The sequence below is a fragment of the Megachile rotundata genome, chromosome 2 (assembly GCF_050947335.1).
Source record: "Megachile rotundata isolate GNS110a chromosome 2, iyMegRotu1, whole genome shotgun sequence".
Classification (NCBI taxonomy): Eukaryota; Metazoa; Arthropoda; class Insecta; order Hymenoptera; family Megachilidae; genus Megachile; species Megachile rotundata.
Genome location: NC_134984.1, coordinates 23,746,022 through 23,768,400, shown reverse-complemented (window position 1 = coordinate 23,768,400; position 22,379 = coordinate 23,746,022). Strand labels below are relative to the sequence as shown.

At 37.1% G+C, this 22,379-nt stretch overlaps 1 protein-coding gene across 6 annotated transcripts; it reads right to left on the bottom strand.

Annotated features, from left to right (window-relative positions):
* Positions 1-37: 37 nt before the first annotated feature.
* Positions 38-22,126, bottom strand: LOC100877002 (protein FAM13A). Of its 6 annotated transcripts, none has more exons than XM_076529041.1 (12): positions 21,751-22,126; positions 17,523-18,286; positions 16,922-17,212; positions 15,731-16,112; positions 15,405-15,648; positions 5,235-5,405; positions 5,018-5,159; positions 4,693-4,923; positions 4,403-4,603; positions 3,648-4,298; positions 3,318-3,565; positions 38-3,223 (listed from the first exon to the last, which is right to left on the bottom strand). In XM_076529041.1, exons 3-12 carry the CDS (start codon positions 17,072-17,074, stop codon positions 3,010-3,012), a joined length of 2,637 nt encoding a protein of 878 aa, XP_076385156.1. In that variant the 5' UTR covers positions 17,075-17,212; positions 17,523-18,286; positions 21,751-22,126; the 3' UTR covers positions 38-3,009. The 6 variants fall into 6 exon arrangements, with proteins under 6 accessions (XP_076385156.1, XP_012149381.1, XP_076385155.1 ...); XM_012293991.2 differs by having other exon boundaries at positions 16,922-17,146; XM_076529040.1 differs by having other exon boundaries at positions 16,922-17,113.
* Positions 22,127-22,379: the final 253 nt, after the last annotated feature.

The following is a 22,379-nucleotide window of genomic DNA, read 5'->3' as shown; positions in this document are numbered from 1 at the left end:
TACGAACATAAACTTACCGTAATGTATCAATGTATACTTCTCTTTTTTTTTTTTTTAATTTTAACAGTACTGTCTAGTCTAGATACAATAGAAGAAATCATGGTCGATCTAATATATAATATAGTGGAGGCCTACATATTCTTGAACGAATTAAAATATGATTACTCTTAATCGTAGTTCATTCTCAAATAGATACGGATTTTGAAATTCATAGTGGCAAAAACATTTTTCTCTTAAGCAACTACACAGAATCACGCGTTTCCCTTTTATACTCGCAAAGATACGTTATTTTCTACAATCTACAAAATGTATCTCGAATAACGTTAATATAAATTGTTACTTTAACTCTAAACCAGTATCCATTTTATCATTGATCATTATCCGCACGCACAAAATTCGTAAAAATAAAATACTTCTGATAATAAATATGAAATGAATCCTTTTTCAGCAACAGTTTTGTAAAAATATGACAAAAATATAATTGGACTAATTTCACGAAAGGAAATTGACAACATATCTTTTTATTGCTTTCGGTTTACTAAGAATTTCTAGATTTGTATAAAATTTAATGTTTAAATAAATACCAAATTCTTTGAAATTATCTATTTCAGCTTACTTTCTTTCGTATTATTAAGATATATCGCAACTTGAATTACCAATATTTTTAGCATCCTTTAAATGGTTCATTCATGTTCATTGCTTTCTGTAGAGCAAAAAAGGCAAAAAATTAGGAATCAAATGTTTCTCACACACATTCTCCCATATTAACGCAAGCAGCATATATATCTTTCATGTTATATCACAGACTAAAAAATGCTTTGGTCTAAAAAATCGTACCTTTTTTCTTTCGCGTAATCTAATTTAGTAGATACCGTTGATAATGAATTTCAAACGTATCAATGTGAAATTAAAATATTTAAATAAACTGATTTCTTCGTGCGAGTGTGTGAAATGTAGATAAGCGCAGCAGATTTTGGGGTCGTTTCAATTTTGATTCAATAACTAAACAAACATTAGACCATAGTGTGTGAACAAGAAATCAATTATATAAAAGTATATGTACAATTTTCGACACAATTTTATAAACAGTTTTGAAGATTTTTACGTTGGTCGATACAACTTACGATAAATTTTGTACGATACAGAATTTTAATACATATACATTTTATATGGTTCTTTCATAATCCTTGAGCCATATTATAGTTTAAGCATTGCAAGATTATAAAAAAAAAGAACTGAAAAAAGAGCCCCTTTAGCGCACTTCCATAATAATAACATTCACAAAGCATTTCTTTCACTTGACATGCTTTAAAACTGAAAATTGTAGCACCCTCGATTGAAACACTTCATCAAGTTAAATTTCAAGGCTACCATTTATACATACATATACTCTAAACTTACATTGCGTCAGACTAGTCGCCTTAAAATTTTACTCGTCAAGTATAAAACGCAAAAATCAACGAGCTTTTAATGAATATGTTTAATACGCTGTAAGACTGTAACAGTTTATAGTACTCTACAATTATAACATGTGATATCTCTTACAAGGTACTTACATTACAAATATAACCCCACAGATTCGTTCTTTACTCTCAACATTCAATTTGGTAATAATTCTTAAATAATAAATTGAATGTATTAATTTTATTTGAAATAATATACAATCTAGGGTATCCGTTTCTTCTATTAACGATTCACTGATATATCAATTTCCAGAAAAATCGTGTCATATTATTGTGAAAGAAAGTAGTACGACAGTGTATTTAGAGTAGTATAAATAAACACACCATATATTCAACTCTGTTCACAATGAGACATAATATATATGTGTTTATTACATTTGTCTGAATGATCAGACTTTTGTTCATTTATGATTTTAATTTGTAATTGTTCCTTATTCACGAGTGTCTTGTTTGTTTGTTTCGATTACGATTTGCTCACCCGATTCGTAGGAAGAAATGTGGATATAATTTTTTCAGCAACAACTTTTTCCGATTTCTATGTTGTTCTCTGTTTAGCACTTCATCAAACACAGAGAAATACACAAGCGTAGAAAAATATTTAAAAATCGATGCGCTTACAATATAACGTAAATATGTATAATTACTGCAAAGTAGGAAGAAGTAAATTTTCAAAATTTCTATTATAAAATGACGGAATGTTCCATGACATTGGTAAAAATACGTAGAAAATTCGATGGATTAAATTAGTGGCATTACTTACTCACTGTTTAATTTTGTTACATAAAATTTTTCGTAAAAACAGACATATATTTGCAGTAGTGTGTTGAATCCTATCAAATTAACGTTTTCTTTTTGTCGTAGTTTAAAGATGTCACTGAGTATTTTGAAGAAAGTAAAGTGCAAATCGACAGATTGCTTTCATATTTGTAACGTCATAGCCATAGCCACTGTTATGTTCTAACTATAAGTGCTTAAAGGTCAAAGTGTTACTTTGGTGTAGTAATCTTATTCTTTATTATCATACGATATCACTCGATGAAAATTTGTGTGTTCGTAAGTCATCGAAATGACAAATTTTGTCAAAATGATGTCGTTAATTATGATAGTCGAAATCGTTCCTTGAAATTTTTCAGTAATCGTATTTAGTGGAATTGTAAGAAAATTGACTGATTTTTTAAACATATTTCTGTTAATTAGATACCTTTACCTGCAGATAAACACACATGCCATTATTGTTGACACAGGTACGATTTCGATAAATGCTGTAGCTATAAGTGTTCGTTTGCTTCTTCTCTTAAAACGTTTTGATTCTTGAATTAATTCAAATTATCGTATGTATATATTACATTCTCTGTTTCCGTAAGTGAAACGCTCAAACATTCTTTCTTATTGCACAACAGTATTAGTTACAATTGCAAGAATACAATATAATTTATCGATTGTATAATATAATCACTGTGCATATTTCACACGTTTCAGGATGTTGAAGCTTCTTTGTGTCGTTACCGTGGTTGCATATTAGATTTTACACCAATTAGATACTGCGTCAAGCATTTTTGGCCACAAGAGCATCAATCAGTCTAAGCTTTGCTTTAGCCTGTTTATACGATTCGTAAACTGTATTGACCTGTGGACCACGATCTTCTCTTTGCATTCTGCGACCAGCTCGAGCTTCAAATTGTGCTTCTAATTCTTTTAAAGCTCGACGTAGACGTTTCTTCTCTTCTCTGGTTAATTTCTGTTGCACCAATAATTCCTCTCTGCGATTGAATTCAATTATTTAATTAAACGTTTACAAATACAAGAGATAATAATAAATAAAAACATGGACCAGCATGTTTTAAAAACACTCACTGTGGAAGTGCATGAAGACTTTCATTGTTACTGCGACTTCCTTCGCTACTGCTGTGTTGACTATCACTGTCGGTTGGTAATTGGTCTACCGAATCTATACAATCCAAAATACCTCTATGCGACATATCCGGTTCGCTCGCCCTTCTTTCTGTGTCAGACGGATTACCAGGTAAATTGGACGACGTAAAGTCCATCGCTTCGTGTTCCAAAATAGTAGCTAATTCTGAAATACTATCCTTATTTTTGTTCTGTAAAAAGAAAAGAGAGTGATAAATATGAAAAGAAAAATGATAAATCATTATATTAAGTTTGAATTATTATAATGTTTACCACTCCAGCTCTAATAAGTAATCTTTTTAAAGTTCTATATCTATCGTATAAAGGTCGCACAACAGCTCTATCTTCTTTCGAAACTGGTCTGCCGAAAGTATTCTCGATATGAAGCAAAGCCTTCTGAACTGCAGTTTTTTCATCCATTAACTGTTCGTAAGTAAGTTCTTCCATGTTGTCTGGTCTGTTGTACTTTAATCTCTTCTCGCTAAGTTTCTTTTCCACTTCTTTCACCATTTCCTCCATCGACGTAGCTCTGGACTTTTCCTGACTATTATTATTATTCGTTGGACTACCGTTACTCGTCCTGCTGTTATTTGCATTGGCTAACAATGCGCTAACTGGATCTTCCTTTAACAGCTTATGTTCCTTTCGCAACTTACTCAACTCTGTACACAATCTTTTTATATCCCTATTGCTCATCTTATCAGAATGACTTGGACGATAACCAAAGTTTTCCTCGAATTCATCTTCGTATTTTTTGATCTTTTTCTTCAAACCGTTTATATGTTTTGTTAAGTTCTTCAAGCTAAGTTCCGCGATATTCGGAGTACTTGGTTGTATTTCATTTTCAGAATAAAAACGTCTAGGTAACAATAGAGAATTTCTTGGAGAGAGCATAGCTTCGACTCGAGAGTCTGCAACTTCGTCCTACAAAACAAGAATGAACATATAATACGTCCAACAATTGTTCTTAAGAAATTGTAGGCAGCCAGGTTATCAGTGAAGATTTGATATATGCTATTGTTGCTTACACTTTCTTGTCGTAGGAAAGACCAATTAGTTAAACTAGGATTATTTAAATCTTCGTGATCAACAGTGGGTGGACGAGCGGGTGAAGGTGATCGACTAGGTCCACTGCTCAACATTTCCAAAAAACTTTGAGCTGGAGAACCGTTGCGGCTATTAGGACTCGATGAAATAGTGTAAATGTTGTCAGGTCCTTCTTCATTTTCCTAGTAACAGATTCGCAATCGACATATAAACTACACGCATATACTTTTAAACTCGATCGTCTCCGAATATCAAACAAAAGAAAATTTACTTTGCTCGAACTTTCAGCGTCCGCAGTCTTGTGTACTCTTCTTCTTCGAGCTTGTCTTCTTCCTCTTGGCGTGATACTTCGACTGAAGCGTTCGCTGGTTCGAAGTTTTTCAGCATCGAATTCAAATTTCTCGGTTTCCAGAGCCGTTTCGCAAGATGATGGAACCGGTGGAATTTTTTTCGATACAGGCGAAACATTTGTTCTTTCGTGCAGAGGAAGACCTCCGCATCTCTGTAAAGAAAGGAGGCAAAAAGTCATCGGTGAAGTATTTTCTACGCAAGACCCAGGTAAAAAAAAAAAGCATAATCTTATAGACGACACTTACCACTCCGTGACCCATTTCTTGTCCGAGCTGAGACAAAACGTGTAAATGTTCTTCGCTATTAAAATCCTCGTGACTGCTCACACGTCTAATCGTGTCCGCAGTTTCTGTTGGACTTTCAAGAACGCGTTCTTCGCTGCTACTTCTACGAATAAATTTAATTTGTGTATATTTAATATCTATAGTTATATATTCGTTTTGTTCCCCTTATTGAAAGTACCTTATTAGCTTTCGTTCTTGACAACAGGACTCACGACGTTCCTTGCGTTTACGCGGTTTCAGCGCGCAAAGCAGAGACGCAGCTTCAGAATCTTTCGGTTCCTCCTTTTCGTCCTTGCAAATTTTACAGTCACTGGCAGGAATCACGCCGTTCACCACGTTATCACGGATGCTGCAATCAAACAAAAAAATATTGACAAACTTGTTCAAACTTTTCGGATCGAATTGATATTATTTGAACAATAATTTATAAATGACGCGTTAATTAATTATCCCCGACGAAGGATCCTGTAACTGCTGCAACTAAAAGGAAAGAAAATAAGAAAAGAAAGCAATAATTAAATCCGCCAAGATTACATAGAACACGATGAAAATTTATTATCATACGATAAGTGATTTATCGATTAAAATGTGGGTTAACATTGTTTTCGGATGTACATGAATGTAGAGCCGCTACTAAAGATTTGTCGAACAGGTAAAAATCAACATTATTTTCAACATTGTTGGATAACAATTACACGCTGTGTTCAATAGTTTGAAAATTTGAATGTATCCGAAGTCCAGGGTATAAATGGTTGGATCATAGAACGCTAACTATGCTATTGCAGAAAAGGATTAGCCCCCATGTTTTATGCGGTATCGAGGAACACGATGTACTATGTACGATCTAGCGAAGAAACTGCAGAGCGTAAATACTTTCGCGGTGAGTCATCGGTCCTCGTGATACTATTTCTTTCCGTAAGAACAGTCTCATCAAAACGAAATCGTTCGTACTAATTTTCTATCCTTGTGCTATTTTAAGTAATAAAATATACTTATTTGCCAATCCGCTTTCCTAAATTTTAAGCCATTTCGGTAAATATTACTTTTTTAATATACAAGCGTTGCGTTCAAGAATCAAAACGAAAATTAATACGACGTACGTTGGAATTGATTCAATAAAATACGCGCTTCCTAACGTATGAATGACGTAACTTATTTTATGAATGAATTATGACGTTATTCATATATCGTAGGTACATATGTACTTCTCATTTGCCATTTTCTCTCCGTCGAGAGCGATTGTAAAATTCCACAAATACACCATCGAAGGACACGCGCGAAGAGAATTTCGAAAGGAAAAAAGAAGAATCTGCGAGATAAGCAACGATGACGCTAACATCGGAGCGTTATAAAGTTTTAATTGATAATAAAAGAATCGAAGCAAAACAACTGACAGATTAACGGACACGAGATATTGCTATCGAGTACAATTAACACCGATAGAAAATTAATGGTTGCAAGTTCCGGCAATATTAATTGTAGATACATATGTAAATATTTATAGCTCGATACGTGTGAACGAACGCGAGAAGCAAATGCAATCGCGATAACGTGTTGGTTATGGAACGGAATTAAAATTGACTAAATGTCAATTGTGTAATTTCACGGGTTACTTCATCATCATCATCATCTTCTGATTACATAAAGCGATATAACAAACGCTTCGATCGCTATTTTCCGTAACGAAATATAACTTGCAGCCTGTGATGTTTATTTATTTTATAACCCTTCGTTATTATGCAATATAATTGCGAATAAAATAAAATATGGAAACTAACAACTAAAATCAATTTTTCCTCAAATATAATGACAGTCGTTTAATAAAGGTGAAGGTTACGAATATCATTTGTCGCATCAGACCACTTTCACGAACTAGATTTTATTTCCAGGTTACGAAGTATAATTTTCTTTTACGATTTCTAGGATTTACCGAAGGTGAATATGCAACAAGTTCATGTAAACATAGAATTGCCTTAATAATAGAGACAAGACACAAAAGTCCTTTTATCTATTCTTCGTCCTTACGGTTCTTTATAATATTCCATTAAAATGATCACGTGTTTACCCAGGTTAAATTTATCGTAGGAACGATTATTGGGCAAATTTTTAAGTGCAACTCGAGCGACATGCGTTTCCAACAGAATGAAAAGGGTAGCCGGGTTTAATCGATCGACCTTTAATGGAAATGCCTTTGAGAACGCTAAGCGTAAGGTAGGTCACGGTATTACGCGTCTTATCTGCGAACCTTTTCGAATCTTTTATGACTACGTTACAGTCGAAACAGTTAAAATAAGGCAAGAGAAGTTGATGACTCCGAAGTTGATGGAACTGAAGGCATGTCCGCAAATAACTTAATACGTAGTACATTTTTATTTATTTAAATTGCCTTCAAGTTATTAATATTAACTTATTAATAATCCAATGCGTTTTAAATAAAAACTTTTCAAATAAATTTGACTCGGTGAATTTTCTAGTTTAGCAAGTTACAATAACAATACGTAGAATTTTTAACTAAAATCTTTTCATGCTTTTTTACAAGAAATTGTGAATTTTTAACAGACGATGCATAAATGATTGACGAGAACGTGACGAATTTGCATAGAAGTGCTGATATACGTATCTTGCAGTTGTTTCATCGATTAGTAATCGAATCAATACACGCTGTAACATCTGTGCTACTCGGTAATAATGATTCGATTATTTATTGACCAAGAACTTTTTAATCGTAACGAACGTCTTCGTCGTTACAGCATAAGAAAATAGAAATTGAAGAAAATACGGATTCTTACAAAATGTTAGGCATCGATTACCGCTCTATCATTATGTAACTTGTTTTTCTGATTTTCGGCCATTTCCGGTAAATCGAATTACCACGAACATTAGTATCCCATTGAGTTTGCAGCAAAAACATGGTAACAAGATTCGGTTGCATAATTTACCACTAAAGGGATAATAAAAAGTAATCGGTATTACATCTAGATTTGATATACTTGTACGTCAGTTTTAGTAATATTTAAATTGTCTATTTCCCTTGTAAAGCACATGTTTATTTGAAAAGTTTGTTTAATCGAATTACGACCGAGGTATACGATCTTCGCACGAACTTTCATGTATATTACTGATACTCCACGGTTGTAACCAAAAGCAGACGATTTTCTGGTCAATCTTCGCATTGGCAACTCGAACAATATTTCATTCACGATAATACAACGATCTGTGCACGAGCTGCATACTATTTAAAAAAGAAAATTTATCATGGATTTAAAAGTAGAAATCTCATAAATGAATCCTTCTTGTAAATGCTTAATCATTACTTTGCCCGATACTTAAATCTGCGAGTTAATCCTACGATAAAAAGTAAGTCAGCTGAATAAACAAAGATTTACAATATAAAAGCATGAGAGATTAGAGAAAAATGCGATAAAATAGGAAAGTATTGTTCGTAAAAGAAGCATTAGAAACTTACTATAAGCGAATCCCTATAGACGTAGTATTGGCTCATGTAATCACGAACACCAACTTTCTTTTCCAATGGCGGACCACCGGCGCGAACACGAGTCTTTCGGTGATTCGATGGAACATTTATGGTCACCTTAAGTTCGTGAGCCTTGACGAGACGTCCGTTCGAAAAGTTTATTCGTCAACGAAAGAACGCCGCACTCTTCGAGCGAGAACGCGTGTTGTCGTCGAGGAGGAACGAGAGGTAGACGTCGTACCTCAGTCAACGAACACGCGCGTACATGGAAAAGTCGAGCGAATAACGGCGTTAACGCGTACGAGATCGTTTGGTCGGGGCGAAAGCAAGAAAATTTGGTCGTGCCGGCTTGTTCGCGTTACCACGCGCGTATCGATGTAGATACGACAAACGCGATTCACGATCAGAAAGTAGGAGCAACGCGGCGCGGACCAAGTCAGAAATCGGACTACGTTCGGTGCCGGTTCGAGCTCGGTCTATATTCTGACGCTGCAACTGACACCGATCTTGCTGTGACGATGCCAGCCTAGTGCTCCTCCGCGTATTCTGTGGCCCTCGCCCGTCGCCCGTCACCCGTACTCCGTAGTGCACGTGACAAGCTCGAGGAAACGATCGAATGGGAGGAAGCCCGACAACCAGAACCCTTTCTCTCCTTCTCCATACCTATGGAGTTTCGTGCAATTAACGTTTGCGAACGTTTTCGTCGTTCCTTCGAAAACGAATAAAATCTTATTTTTTTCCTTAATAATCCTTCTTTTTCTAAACCGAAAAAGTCTTCAAAGATTCTCTTACATACATTGCCACGTCTACGACGGTCTTTCATTTATTTCGAATTTTTGCATGTCACTAAATAAGGAAAATCTGTATTTTGTTCGTAACTGCCACCCCCTTACGCCCGATTATTAAGATACAGGGTACAAACTTGGTATGCGATCTTGCTTTCTGATAAGTTATCGAACGGTAAATTATAAGGTAAAATCGATTTAAAGGCACTTTTCAACGTCTTATCCTGCTTATACTCTTTAATCAGGAACGTTCTCTGAATCTACACAGTTTCGCGCAGTTATATTTATGAACGTTCTTTCGGTAAACTACGCTCACATGATAAGTTTTAATTGATCGAACGGAAGTTTAAAAACTCTTTCTCTCGTTCTCGAGGCTTAAACGGTTTCGATCGTTTTCACGATTCTGACGTACTAATAAACTTCTACAAAACGTCTAATACGCGCTTTTCGCGTAATTCTAAGAACGAATTCTTCGATGCTTCGAATCTAAAATCATTTTCTCTCGCTTCGAAAATTTATCGAGATGCTTCTACGCGATGAACTGAAAATTAACAATTGGAAAAGTTTTCGTCTCGTCCTAGAAACTTATGAAATTTCATGTAGTTATATATGAATAGACAAGACAATTATCTTGACAATCCGCGAACGTGCTGCTTACGAGCTGCATCCACGTGGCAAGCTCGAATGGATCGAAGAAAAAAAATTCCTTTCTCCTATTCTCGAGACCCATGGAAATTCACGCGACCGCATACACTTCTTTGACTGCAATCGATATAAGATTGCAAAATTCCGCTGGCTACGCGTTATACGTTCTTTTTATCGTAAATCGATAGTGTATGCATGTGTGTGCGAAAGAGAGAGAGAGGGAGAGAGAGAGGCAAGAGAAGAGAAACGAATACAGTATACAGGTTTGCAATCGCTTGATAAGAGGCAGAGGAACCATGCGTGCTTTTCTATATGCCGCATCGGAAGAAACAAATATCTCAAAACCGGTTCGGAACTTGTTCTCGCTACCAACAAACTTCACGGTTAACACGCTCGCTGATTTTACTAAAGTGTGCGCGTTTAAAAACAGACTCAACGAACAAGATTTTCTGAATCTATTTTAAAAAATAGTTTGTTACATACGCACACGGAGTACATATACGAATAAGTAAGGAGCTACGCTTTTCGCGGAAAATATAAAATAACGTAACGGAATGTCGAATAATACGCGCTATTTGAGTTTTAGCTATTTTGTAGGCGTATAAAATGCAAATTCGTGGTCACGACACACGCGTAACGGTGGTCCCGAGAGAAACTGGAACGTTACGCGTACATACATATGTATGCGGTACTGATAACGAATCGGTTAATAAATGCAATTTTCAATGTACGTTAATCACAAAATTTCGACAACTTCTAACGTTGCAATTTATTAGCGATCCGCGCGATAATCACGAATACTTTTCTTGCAAAATTTCTTGAAACGACACCACGACCGCGTCCGTTAATTAACGCGATCGTTTGATTCGACTCGAGGCAAAGTCCGAGAGCACGTAACACGACGGAGCTTTTTTGCTAAACGAAATTTACCAGATACAGCTTTAGAGCTCGTTTAAGCGTTTACGACGTTTCTTTTCTTTTCTTAAGTTTTCTGCTAAACTTACGATACGAACACGCGGAAATGCCACTTTTAAATAGCGAAATCTTTGATCTTAAGGATCTTAAGGACATACACGCGCACAGGCTGTATTATGCGAATCTACTCACTCGAGTATCTTCTGAACCATTAGTTTCGAAAGAAAATATTTGAAACATGTTTGAATTCTGGTCCGTTTAGGCGAAGGCATCTTCGTTAATTCATGACGACTTATCTTCTTTCTTTCAAACTTGAGACTAAGGTGAAACCAGACGATTACGTTACCGGCATAATAAACATCGCGATCGATAGAATCGTGTGGTAGCTTTTTAATATTTCCGTGCGACCATCTGTTGTTTGCACGATATAACGCCCAATAGCGAATAGTGCTCGTTGCTCGCTAGTTAAGGTATCTCGCGATCACACATTTGGCATACTGACGTCAACCGCGTTATTTTTGGTCGGTGGATGTTACATGTAGCTCGAAGTTAGATCGTAAAATCAGCCGGCAATGGCATACAGACGCATCGTGCAACGAACGTGCACCCTGTGTTGTAACTTCGTGCTCGAACAAATCAACTCGGCGATAATCCCTTTTTTGCTTCGGATTTCGAAATCGCTCGCTACCGCATTGCGAAGATGAATCGATTCGTAGTTACAGTTACTTCGACGTTTATTAATATCAATTCGACTGGTTTTTATTGCGGCGTTCGTTATGCGATAGAAATCAACCGTTTCTACTGTATTTGATGGCTCTCGTGATTTCGCGTCTACGATCTAACATCTCGTAATCGCGTAACGATCGATTATCGATTGATTAAGTATACAGAGCGTTTCAAGTAAATTGCGCAGATTCCTTGTATCGAGAAAAAATCGAAAGTTCACCGTTCAAAAATCTTCTACTTTACCATTGTGTAGCGTAGTTTGACGCTTCGTTTTCGAAATACGAGCTTTCAAACGTTCAGCGTCTAACTTTCGACGGACTTGGAATCTCGAGTTATCTCGAAAATAGGACGAGCAATTTCCAAACGTACTTATTCGGAAAAGTGGCTAACAAAAGACTGTGAAAGATTTTTCTCGTATCTCGATATGACACGTTATATATTTATATGCGGGAAACGCAGCCACCGTTTAAAACATCCTGTATATAAGCGATCCAGAACGAAAGGATTAATCACGCGATGTGCGTGTTTACGCAATGGAAAGCAGTCACGAGACGACGAGACCCGATGCGTCGAGTCTAATAGTGTCTCGTGGGTCGTTCGTGGGTCGGTTAAGTCGGTGCACAACCAGTCCGTTCAAGGCACTGATCCAACAATACTGACGTAATCCTCCGTAATAAATTTCGTCGATCTCGAACGCTGCCACACGTACAAATACCTAGAATCGTTACAATGTGTTTTCTCGATTTTGGCCCGAGGGAACGAGCCGATTCGGTACGAGCCGGTTTTCGGCACTGTCATGCGGCTGCCAACGAAAACAATCCGAGAATCGTGTGTTCCTTCTTTGCACGAGTCAGCTAATAATTTAGCGCGCAAATCGAATCGATGGAATCGTTTAAACCCACATTCGTCTTTGATCTTTCGATTGAGCGCGTCGATAAACACGAGAACACGAAGTAAGAGGCTCCGATTGAAAAATGAAATTATAGTATCTTTAATAACGAGTTACTTCGTACGTTGAACGTGTAACGAAATCTTTTTATCTTAACAACGGAATGGAACCCGTACAATTAATAGATTTTTGTTAAAAGCCGACCTTCACACTGATAATCTACAAATAAGTAAAAAGTCAGGTTGCAAGGTGTTGTCACGAATCGATGACCGTGTAGGGGCCACGAGTTCTTAAAATGTTCATTAACTTTTAAACATGAATCAACGAGCGCGCGGAGAGCGAGAATTTGTAATTGTTCGAAGAATCGTGTAATCGATAAGCTATTTCGATGTATTACCATGAGTACCGCATAAACGAATTACCTTTAACTCGATAACTTTAACCGCGTTTCTGTACTTTCTATTTCAAAGCAAAGTTTAAACTTACTAACACGCACGATGACGAAGCGTCGACCGACCAAATGCTTCGAAATCGTGAGCTGCTCCGAAACGCTTACCCCATTAAATTAAATAAAATATGTGTTATTTCGATAAAAATCAGCAACGAACGAACAACGCGTCAAAGAATTTTTAAAGAGGCAAGTAACGTATAAAAACACGCGTCGCGTTAAAAAATGAGCCTCCACAGTCGAACAGCACGTGTCCTCTCAAGTTTTTCGCTCATACTTACGAGCTAAATCGAGAAATCTGCGCAGTTGGCCGCTAAAATGAAAATAATTTTAGCGAGAATATCCTGAATTTAGACGTTACGACATAAAAGTGACACAACATTCTCGCGGTATTATCATTATTTGATCTACTGTGCAAATATTATTTTTATTATCGCAATTTTCACGAAACGACGAATATTGTTTGACGCTTCCAACCTTCGAAGGTGTATATTTTCTGGGCCAAAAAAGACAGGAAAACGCGCGCGGACACGGTGCAAATATATTTGATAATGGTTTTAGAACGAAACGCGAGAAGCTCCTTACAAATAACGTAAATTTTTTGTTGTAACACGTGCTAAAAATAAAACGAACGTTAAACAACAGGGCAATCGAGACGCAGGTTTCCCAGGCCACCAATTTCTCCTCGAGACGAAAAATTTCATTTGGCATCGTTACGCTACCAATTACAATTTTCTTCTATCGATCCAGTGTAACGTATAGCAATCAGGTTTCTGCTTTTAATCGTTAACTTTATCTCCGATCGTATTGCGTGTCAACGGTCGATTGTCGATCGAATTGTTAGAAACGAGAGTCGATACAACGCACCGAGTATACCGTAATATTAACTATGTAAGTTTCGATACAACATAACACGCTATACCATTTTTACCCGTATTAGCCATTCTTACTACGGAATAAAGTTTTAAGTACAATTTTTCTTTTATTCGTTTTCGAACGAGAGTGTAAAAAGAGTATCGATTTTTTTAGCTTTTTCAAATACAAACGATGCAACGATAGTCGTTCTCGTAGACAGATTCTTGGCAAAGATATCGGTGCCGACTCACCTTTCAGTTTCTTTCGAGACTATTTCAAATTCACGCCAAAACGTGAACAATTAATGTAATCTTCGAGATTCAGAAGTCTTATATCTATTAAATCGATGTATATCGATTCGTTTAATTCGCACCGAATCGCAAGAAACGTTACAACGCGACTGATGCGAGAAATTAACCGATTAAATTTAAATTTAGAATTTATAATTATTTCGTCGATTTTTTCCTCGAACGATCGAAAAGTGTTGAAATCAATGCAAATGCATATGTACTCGGAACATTGCTATGCAAGAACGCGTAGCAGACTCCTTGAACGTCGATCGAAAAGCAAGTACGGAAGGTAAGGAAACATCGAGATTGGTTTCAAGAACGTTCATCGGCGTTGAACGATTCCCAACAAGGCCAAGGATCGAAGCGCGTAATCTCAACAGGAAGACGAACGATACAAATAAGTATCGATTTCCAGCTTGGAAGGCCGACGAATAATTATACGATTCAAATAGATTTCGTTAACCCATTAACAGCTATGAGGGTCACTTAATTGAATCGAATAATAAAAAGGTCAAGAAAAAAAAATAACCACTCTGAGCAACATTATTAATTCGAAATATCAAATCGAAAAGCCAGAATAGAAAATGAATTCCCCTGCTTCTAAGCGTGGCTATACTTGTTTCTCGTTGAACGATTATTAAATAATACGACTACAGTTACTATTGCGAATGTTCCATTAACGAGCATGAACACTTCGAAGATCTGCGAGGGTACGATACACGATTATACGTCGATCTGAAGCTTCGCTTTCAACCAAGAGTTTAGAGGAAGAAATTTGTAAATCATACGATAACAAAGGAGCACCGCTAGAAATAAAAAAATAATAAAACCAACGAGTACTTACTATCAGTAAGGAATAAGTGCAACGATCGAATGAAACCCATAACAGGACCGAACTTCTGGCAATGGCATCGAACGACCGAAACGATGAAACATCGACTTGTCGAGATTTTTGCGTGTTGCGAAAATAAGAGTGAGGGCAAAATCGTACCTGCTTGTACATGGAACCAGAACCGAAGTGAACCGAATAGAACGATGCACGCGAACAATCTCGAGGTTATCGCTTTCGACGCGTGCTAACACATGCATATGAAGTAAGACTAATCGATTCAGCCTCTTGTATGGCTAACACAGTCATGATCGCTGATCCCCTAACTGTCTAGTGGCGGTAACGTTATGTACTCTACTGGAAAGATCTGTCCGTTTGACGACCATTCGGATATTTCAGACTCTTATAACAGTACGTGGAAAAGAAATTGTAAAAGATAGAATTTTACGCGCAAACGAAGAAAAAGAGTCGAAACTTACGAAGGGACTTACCAGTCAGGAAAAAGTACAGATGCATCGGCCAAAATATCGCGAAGAAGCGTCGTAGCAGGTGGAACGTGAGGTAGAATCACGGGTGCAAACACGCCGCAAACGCCGGCACTACGTCCATGTCGAGCTTCGTATTTGCTCAGATAAAGAGCCAGATAACCGAGTAATCGATAGTGGGAAGGCGGCAGAGAAGACAGAACCTCCTTCGTCGAATTGATCCAGCAGTCGTGATCATTGGAGTAACTTTCTAGAAATGAAAGATTAGAGTAATAAAAGCACGTTAATCGAAAGAATTTATGCCTAAGAAGAAAATAGAGAGAGAAACTTACGAGCATGAATGGCCAATAGTCTGGCCACGAGCGTGGATGGTACAACTGATTGTGGCAATTCTTTCAAATACTGTCGTAGAAGCGTGGCCGCGGTAGGAGGGCAAGCCGCAGCTTCCAAATCGGCGTCTCCTCTTCGCTCGAAAGCGGCTCTCAGTCTCTCAGCCAGCCTAGGACTCCCACCAGAAAGGCGAAACACGGCTGCACTTTGAAATCCATGAGCCTCGATGTAACTGCACAATCGATGCACCACGAAAGGTACCCCGGTGTCAAGGTACGGCTCGATCGTGTCCAACCGACTACCAAACACTCTTGTAGATCCTCCGTTACGTCCCAACAACGAGATAGCCAAAACGCGTTTCACTTTTGCCAAACGGGATTCATCCTTGGAAATCGTCAAAATTCGGGCATCAGAATGCATAAATCTAAGCTTTTCGATAATAAGAAAAAGCGTCAAGGAAGAACATTACTATTCTTAGTAATGCACGAGTAAAACGTTAAGCTTTTCCTAGGTCAGGTTTGCTCGTATAAAATAAGCATCTTGCTTTAACTATGTACTGCAATTCGGTAAATACCAGGGTCAACTTGGCCTCCTCCCAAAATACGAACTGACCCTGCTCACACGGCACGAGATACGTAGGATGTAAGATACATTAGGAATTTCGAAATTGTACAAATTTTTCAATTTCCTAATTTTCAGATTTCCAAATGTTTCAAAAGCCGGGGGAAAACTCGTGGCCGAATCCGAGACGTTGAGACGCTGTCGGTGAAGCTGGAGGACCAAACCAACTTCGAACGAGAAAGAAAATCGTAGTTTTATTTTTCCGCCTTTCTCTGCCTCTTGCAAAGAGGCGATACTCGATAGTTAGATCTAGATTAAATCACTCGTACCAAAGACGTTAAAGTATATTTGACGAGTAATCGATCCATTCGTGAACAATTAATTGTCTTGAACGTTTGGTCGCGAAGTATTGCAATATATGTATATTGTAACTTTGAGATATCGAGACCTTCCTTCCCCCTATAAAATTTCGACGAAAATTATAGACGGAGCATTTATGTAATCATTTTCGTGAAAACTCCGAAGTTTCAAAATTAATACGCACAGTATCGAGACTACTTCGAAATCGGATATGCGAAGATCTAAGATAAGTTAGAATGAAAAAAGTTTGAAACATAATAGAAGAAAATTACCTTGTCGTGAAGTTGTCGCGTACGCGTTGGGCTCGTCGAAGATCCATGATGATGGTGGTGATGATGGTGGTGGTGGTGGTGGTGATGATGATGATGATTATTATGGTGATTGTTGTGGAGATGGTAGTGATGTTCCTGCTGAGGACGTCTCATCCCACTTTGCCTACACCGTGAATCGCCGCCGTCGCCGCACTGACGATTAAATTCACAAACACCGGTCTTTTTCTATCCCCGTTAGAAACAGATTATGAAACGAGCAAGCTCTACCTTCGCGGATTAACAATTTTTACGCTATAAAACAATACGTTTCTCGGTTATATCTGCTTACGTGCTATAGTTAAATCTACCTTTGAAGAATAATTCGTACCTCGATCGGACAATGGATATTACGATCGAATACACCTTTGAGAGCGCCTCGATCGATAAAATTTCACAATATAGGATGGAACGACAGGTAAGTTTCTTTCTTCGATAACTGGCGCAAATAAAGCATGCGTATCGAACGAACGATCGATCCGAATCTAAATCCAAACCCATTGTCCAGTCGCGAACGTTTATCGAAATTGTTGAAAGCAATCGTTAGAGAAAGGCAAAGACTTACAATGCACTCCCTCGCGACCCTCCACAGATTGAAATAAATGGAGTACAGTCTGGAAGTTACTTCGAAGCTACACCTTCCTTTTAATCCGTCTGTTCTTTCGTTCCGCTCGTCGCGTTAATTTCGATCGATGAATGAAAGTCTCTACTTTGTTACGGCACACTTTTCTATCGTCGTTACGAAGAAGAGAGAAACAAATGTCCACGAATTGAAAACGGATCGTCCGTTCGGATCTTCTCGTGGATCGAACTGGCATAAGAAACTTCCTCGCGTTCACTTTCGTTGTTCGTCGTCTCGTGCGCGCGCGAGTAGCGAGCAAGGAACGACGATGTGGGGTAAATATTGGAATCACAGGTGTACAAGATAAAGAACAAAATACAAGGATCAAAATATGAAATTGAAGATGAACACAGGCAGATCCGGCGAAGAAAAAGGTCCTTCGTCGCTTAGGTACGGTCGCGTGTTAACTCGTCGAAACTTGGAAGCCTTTAAGCCGATCTTGAGAACCGATACGACGTTAAACAGAGATCGTTTGACTCGATTAGTTTTGGGTTCATGTCCCTATCACGGCACATCGCATCGAGCCCTTTCTCTAAGGCGAAGGGCACTGCCTATGGCTGCTTCAAGAAATGAGTCGACACCAGCCGTAGCGTGAGCATCGAGGGTCGGAGCCGAGGATGAGTTTTAGGTCACCACTTTGCTCCTTGTCCTGGCATGGTCCACGTTTCTTCCTCCTCGAGTCTTTCTACCGCAACACCGACTGCCTTCTGGAATCAAACACGATCAATTATGCAGAAACGAAGCTCTAACAAGTTTACTCTTACCGTTAGAACAGTCATAGTTAACGTTACCAAAAACATTTACTTTTCCATATAATGCTTCAATCGAGTCGTTTACCTTCGAAGTAATATAAATCGCTTTTCTACCATTTTCAAATATTACGCCACGTTAACTAACCCTGCCCGCTGGAAGATCGTAAATACATTTAGAAAAATACAGATATAAAGAAAAAGAAAATATGTTACAAAGTTTATAATAAAAAATTCTCGAAGAATTCAATTCAGAGAAGTAGTGAAATATTTTCTTATGTGTTAAACTGTGCTTATTTTAACACGTCGTATCGTACACACAATACCTTTCGTGCGTTCTAAGTTATGTAAAAAGAAAAACTCGTAAGCGATAAGCGTCGTCGGTGAATGGTTTCTTCTAGCTAGGAGAAAGATCGCAACATTGACTCATCCAATTTTTTCTGGGCAGACAACCTTGTATATCGAAAACAAATGTTATCGCTTAAAGATGCAACCATTTTGTACAGTTCGAAATATCTGAGCAAATATCACGATTTTATTGCAAAATTTCTTTTCAAACACTTTCGCACTTGAACTTCCGAAGAAAATTATTTATTCTGAAAAACAATAAAGTTATCGATACACTGTATTCGTACATGTATTAAGTAGGTGTAACACTTTAGCAACAATATCGTATGGGAAACGATTTCGATTTATCGCTCCGAACATTTCACACACTCTCGTTCAGTCGAAATCGATTTGGCGAAAATCGGAACTGCTCGCTGTTGTCAGGCAACAGTAACAAACGCGCACGTTTTCTGCTCCAGAACATTCTTCGACGCTGAACCACGTGAACAAATAGATATTCGATCGTTGAAAAATTTTACTCTTTTTACGGTAAACACAATTGATTTTGCACGTAAGTAAACGTGTCTCTACAGCTTTAGAGACATGATCAATTTTTAACGACTGCGCTTAAGCGGATGTGCAAGAAATTTCGAAAAATTTAACGATCCAGTACGTGTAATTAGGACATTGGTCACAGAAAGTAATTTGCTGATCAACCCTTATCGTTAAAAGCTCGCGATGCGAATCATTGATCTCACAAGTGATCGTATATTACGCGTATGATGAAACGAGCACTCGATTTTCTACTCACGAGCATGGCATCGCGATTGACGAAAGAAAAATTTCACTTTAAATAAACACGAGTGTCTCGTGCGTCGCCCATTCCATATAGTTGTTTACTTTTGGTCAAAATCGAAGACGACGGAAAATAACAACAAAGGGGATGACAGCAATGTGACGCAATTCGGTCGGTGTTAACTCCTGGATACGTATATGTATACATATTATAGATGTATTTCGCTTCTCGCAATGTTTCTGCACAAATCGAAAAACTCGTTGAAATATCGTGTCAACCCTCGTGTTAGATCGACTAATGTGTCACCCGATAGAGTAGACTCCTGCACAGGTGAATAGAAAAGATTGTCGCAATCGTGAGTAAACAAAACCAACTTTCGATACATGTATTATTTATACGTTTTACTATTCTAATATTTCCTATGGTCCGACGACCAGTTGTTTCTTCAGGTTTTCCAACTAATTTTACATAGTAAAATTTCAAACTAGTTTACATAATTCGGCTCGCGATAAAGAAAAATAAAGTGGACATAAGTACCTGAAGAGAAGTACGAAAATCATAACGAACAGACAAGGACTGTGCACTAGCGCCACACGAAGCGATACTGAGTTTTCACTAGCGTGACTCTTTCGAACCTCCCCTTTCAGAATTCTTCCCCTCGTTTACCCCTTCGATTCTACTTTGACAGCCCCCTTTGTATCCGTAGCGTTGCCGAACGGAACTCGAGCAACGCCACATACCCCTTTCCCAGTAGATATTACGAGGACGAGGGCGCATGCACCGACTCCAAGAATCAATAGACCGTTTCGGTCACGTGAAGCCAGTCGCGAAAACGGAGACAGAATTGAACAGAGATAGAGGAGCTTTGCGTCGAGAGGGGAAAAGAAAATAGAAGGGGGTGAAAGAAAGAGATGCAAGGAGGTGAAAGAGAAAGGATAACTTTATGAAAGATAAGAGAAGATGGAAAATGCGATAAGTAGCGAAAGAAAGAGAAAAGGGATAAGACAATATGTAAGGTAGCGAAAGGATAAAAAGTTTGCTTTAGAAGAAAATTGATCACCTTATTCAATATACTGCTTCCACGTAAAAAAAATGTCTAAAAACAACTACTAGTATATACAATTACATTGAACTTTGAAACCACTCGTTTTTATTGCATCGAAATCACAGCCCAAAGCGCATCTGAATTAGATTTTGTCTATAAGATATGTTATCTTTAAATCATCTTTTGCACTGTACATGCCCTAGAAACCTCATTGAACCGGTAAATTCTATGAATGGAAATATGATGATGTGTAAAAGTAATGATATATTAATATCAATCTTTTTACTGTATTCTTAAAAAGTCTTAAGTATTTTTAACAGAATCGACGTTAGTGACGGACAAACGGGACAATTACTCGCGACCTCGTACTGCCGGTTTTCTGTATTTTCGAAAAATTAAATAAATTAATTTCACAGTTTGAAATTTTGTGAAACTGTAGAACATTAGAATTTCGGAACTTTGGAATCTTGGAATAGAACTTTTAGAATTTTAGATTTTAAAAGTTCAATGAAATTTTTTAATTTTCGGATTTTTTCAAGTAATATATTACTAGTAAACGGGTCACGTAAAATGACTGCATTCGAAAGTGCGACGAATAAAAAAAATTTCGAAAAATGTTGTTTTATTACGTAGGGACTTTTGCCACCGGTTCTGTAAACTCTAGTGGCGCCTCTTATTTTAAACAGATAATTATAATACTAAAATTATCGTTTATACACGCGACGTTTTCAATTTGAAAATGCATGCTGAAATTAGTAATAATACTTTATCAGAATAACAAATCTTTTATCGAATCCCAATAACGTTAAATGATGATTTTCGGAAATATAAAATTTCTTATGCCACGACGTGAGCATCGAATGAGAATCGCATCAAGTACTAGATATCGTAACATGACACATCCTTGTCAGTACTTGCTATATCAACAGGAAAAGACCATTTGCGTACAACAGCGTGCAATGACCTCTCGTATTCGTGTGTGTATTTTTGTATAAAAAATATACATATTTGTTGTTTCAGGCATTAAATGTCTTATTAATATTAACGTATCAACGTTACCGGTAAACGTTGAATCTCTATTGAAGTATTTATATTGTTATAAAAATTTATATTTTAGTCACTTCGAACATAAAAAATACATATATACCTAATAAAATATTTAAACTGTATTGCGGAAAAAAAGAAACTATATAAAATATAAACATGTATAGTATTCGCTGTAGAAAAACTTTAACTAGGCTTACGTTAACGTACCTTATTGTCGATGTATTTTCATGTATTTTGATTGTATGATACTTTTATTTTCTTCGAAATTTCTAAAAACACTCGATAAACATTAATTATTTATATAATTAATCACTATTGCCACGAGTAAACGTTTCACCAGCAACTACACGAATGAACAGAAAGCGGAGAAAGTATATCGTTTATCGATGAACTAAATTTATGTTTACATATTTATGCTACTACGCAGGATTCACAAATACACAAACATAAAGTAAAAATAATTTGTTGAAAAAAATATTTTTTGCAATTTAAAGATTACTTATTATTTGTATCACTGGTGTAATTTAAGTTATTTAACGAAATTATGTGCTAACAAAGTACCGACACTGAACAGAACGCGCCATATTAGTCATATACTTCACGTTTAAGAAGAATCGATTACTGCGACAACTCGATGCTTCTTTCAAATTCTAAACGTGTAGAGTTTAGATCATTTATTCAATAGCAGCATGGCAAATTTTACGGTAAAACTCTATACTTTTTAAATTTTACTTTAATTTTAAATAAAAGATTAATTAAATATGCATATGAAAATTTTTAAAGATTTATATTCGCCAAAGACCTATTAAAGATTATCGATATTATAAGCAGAAATT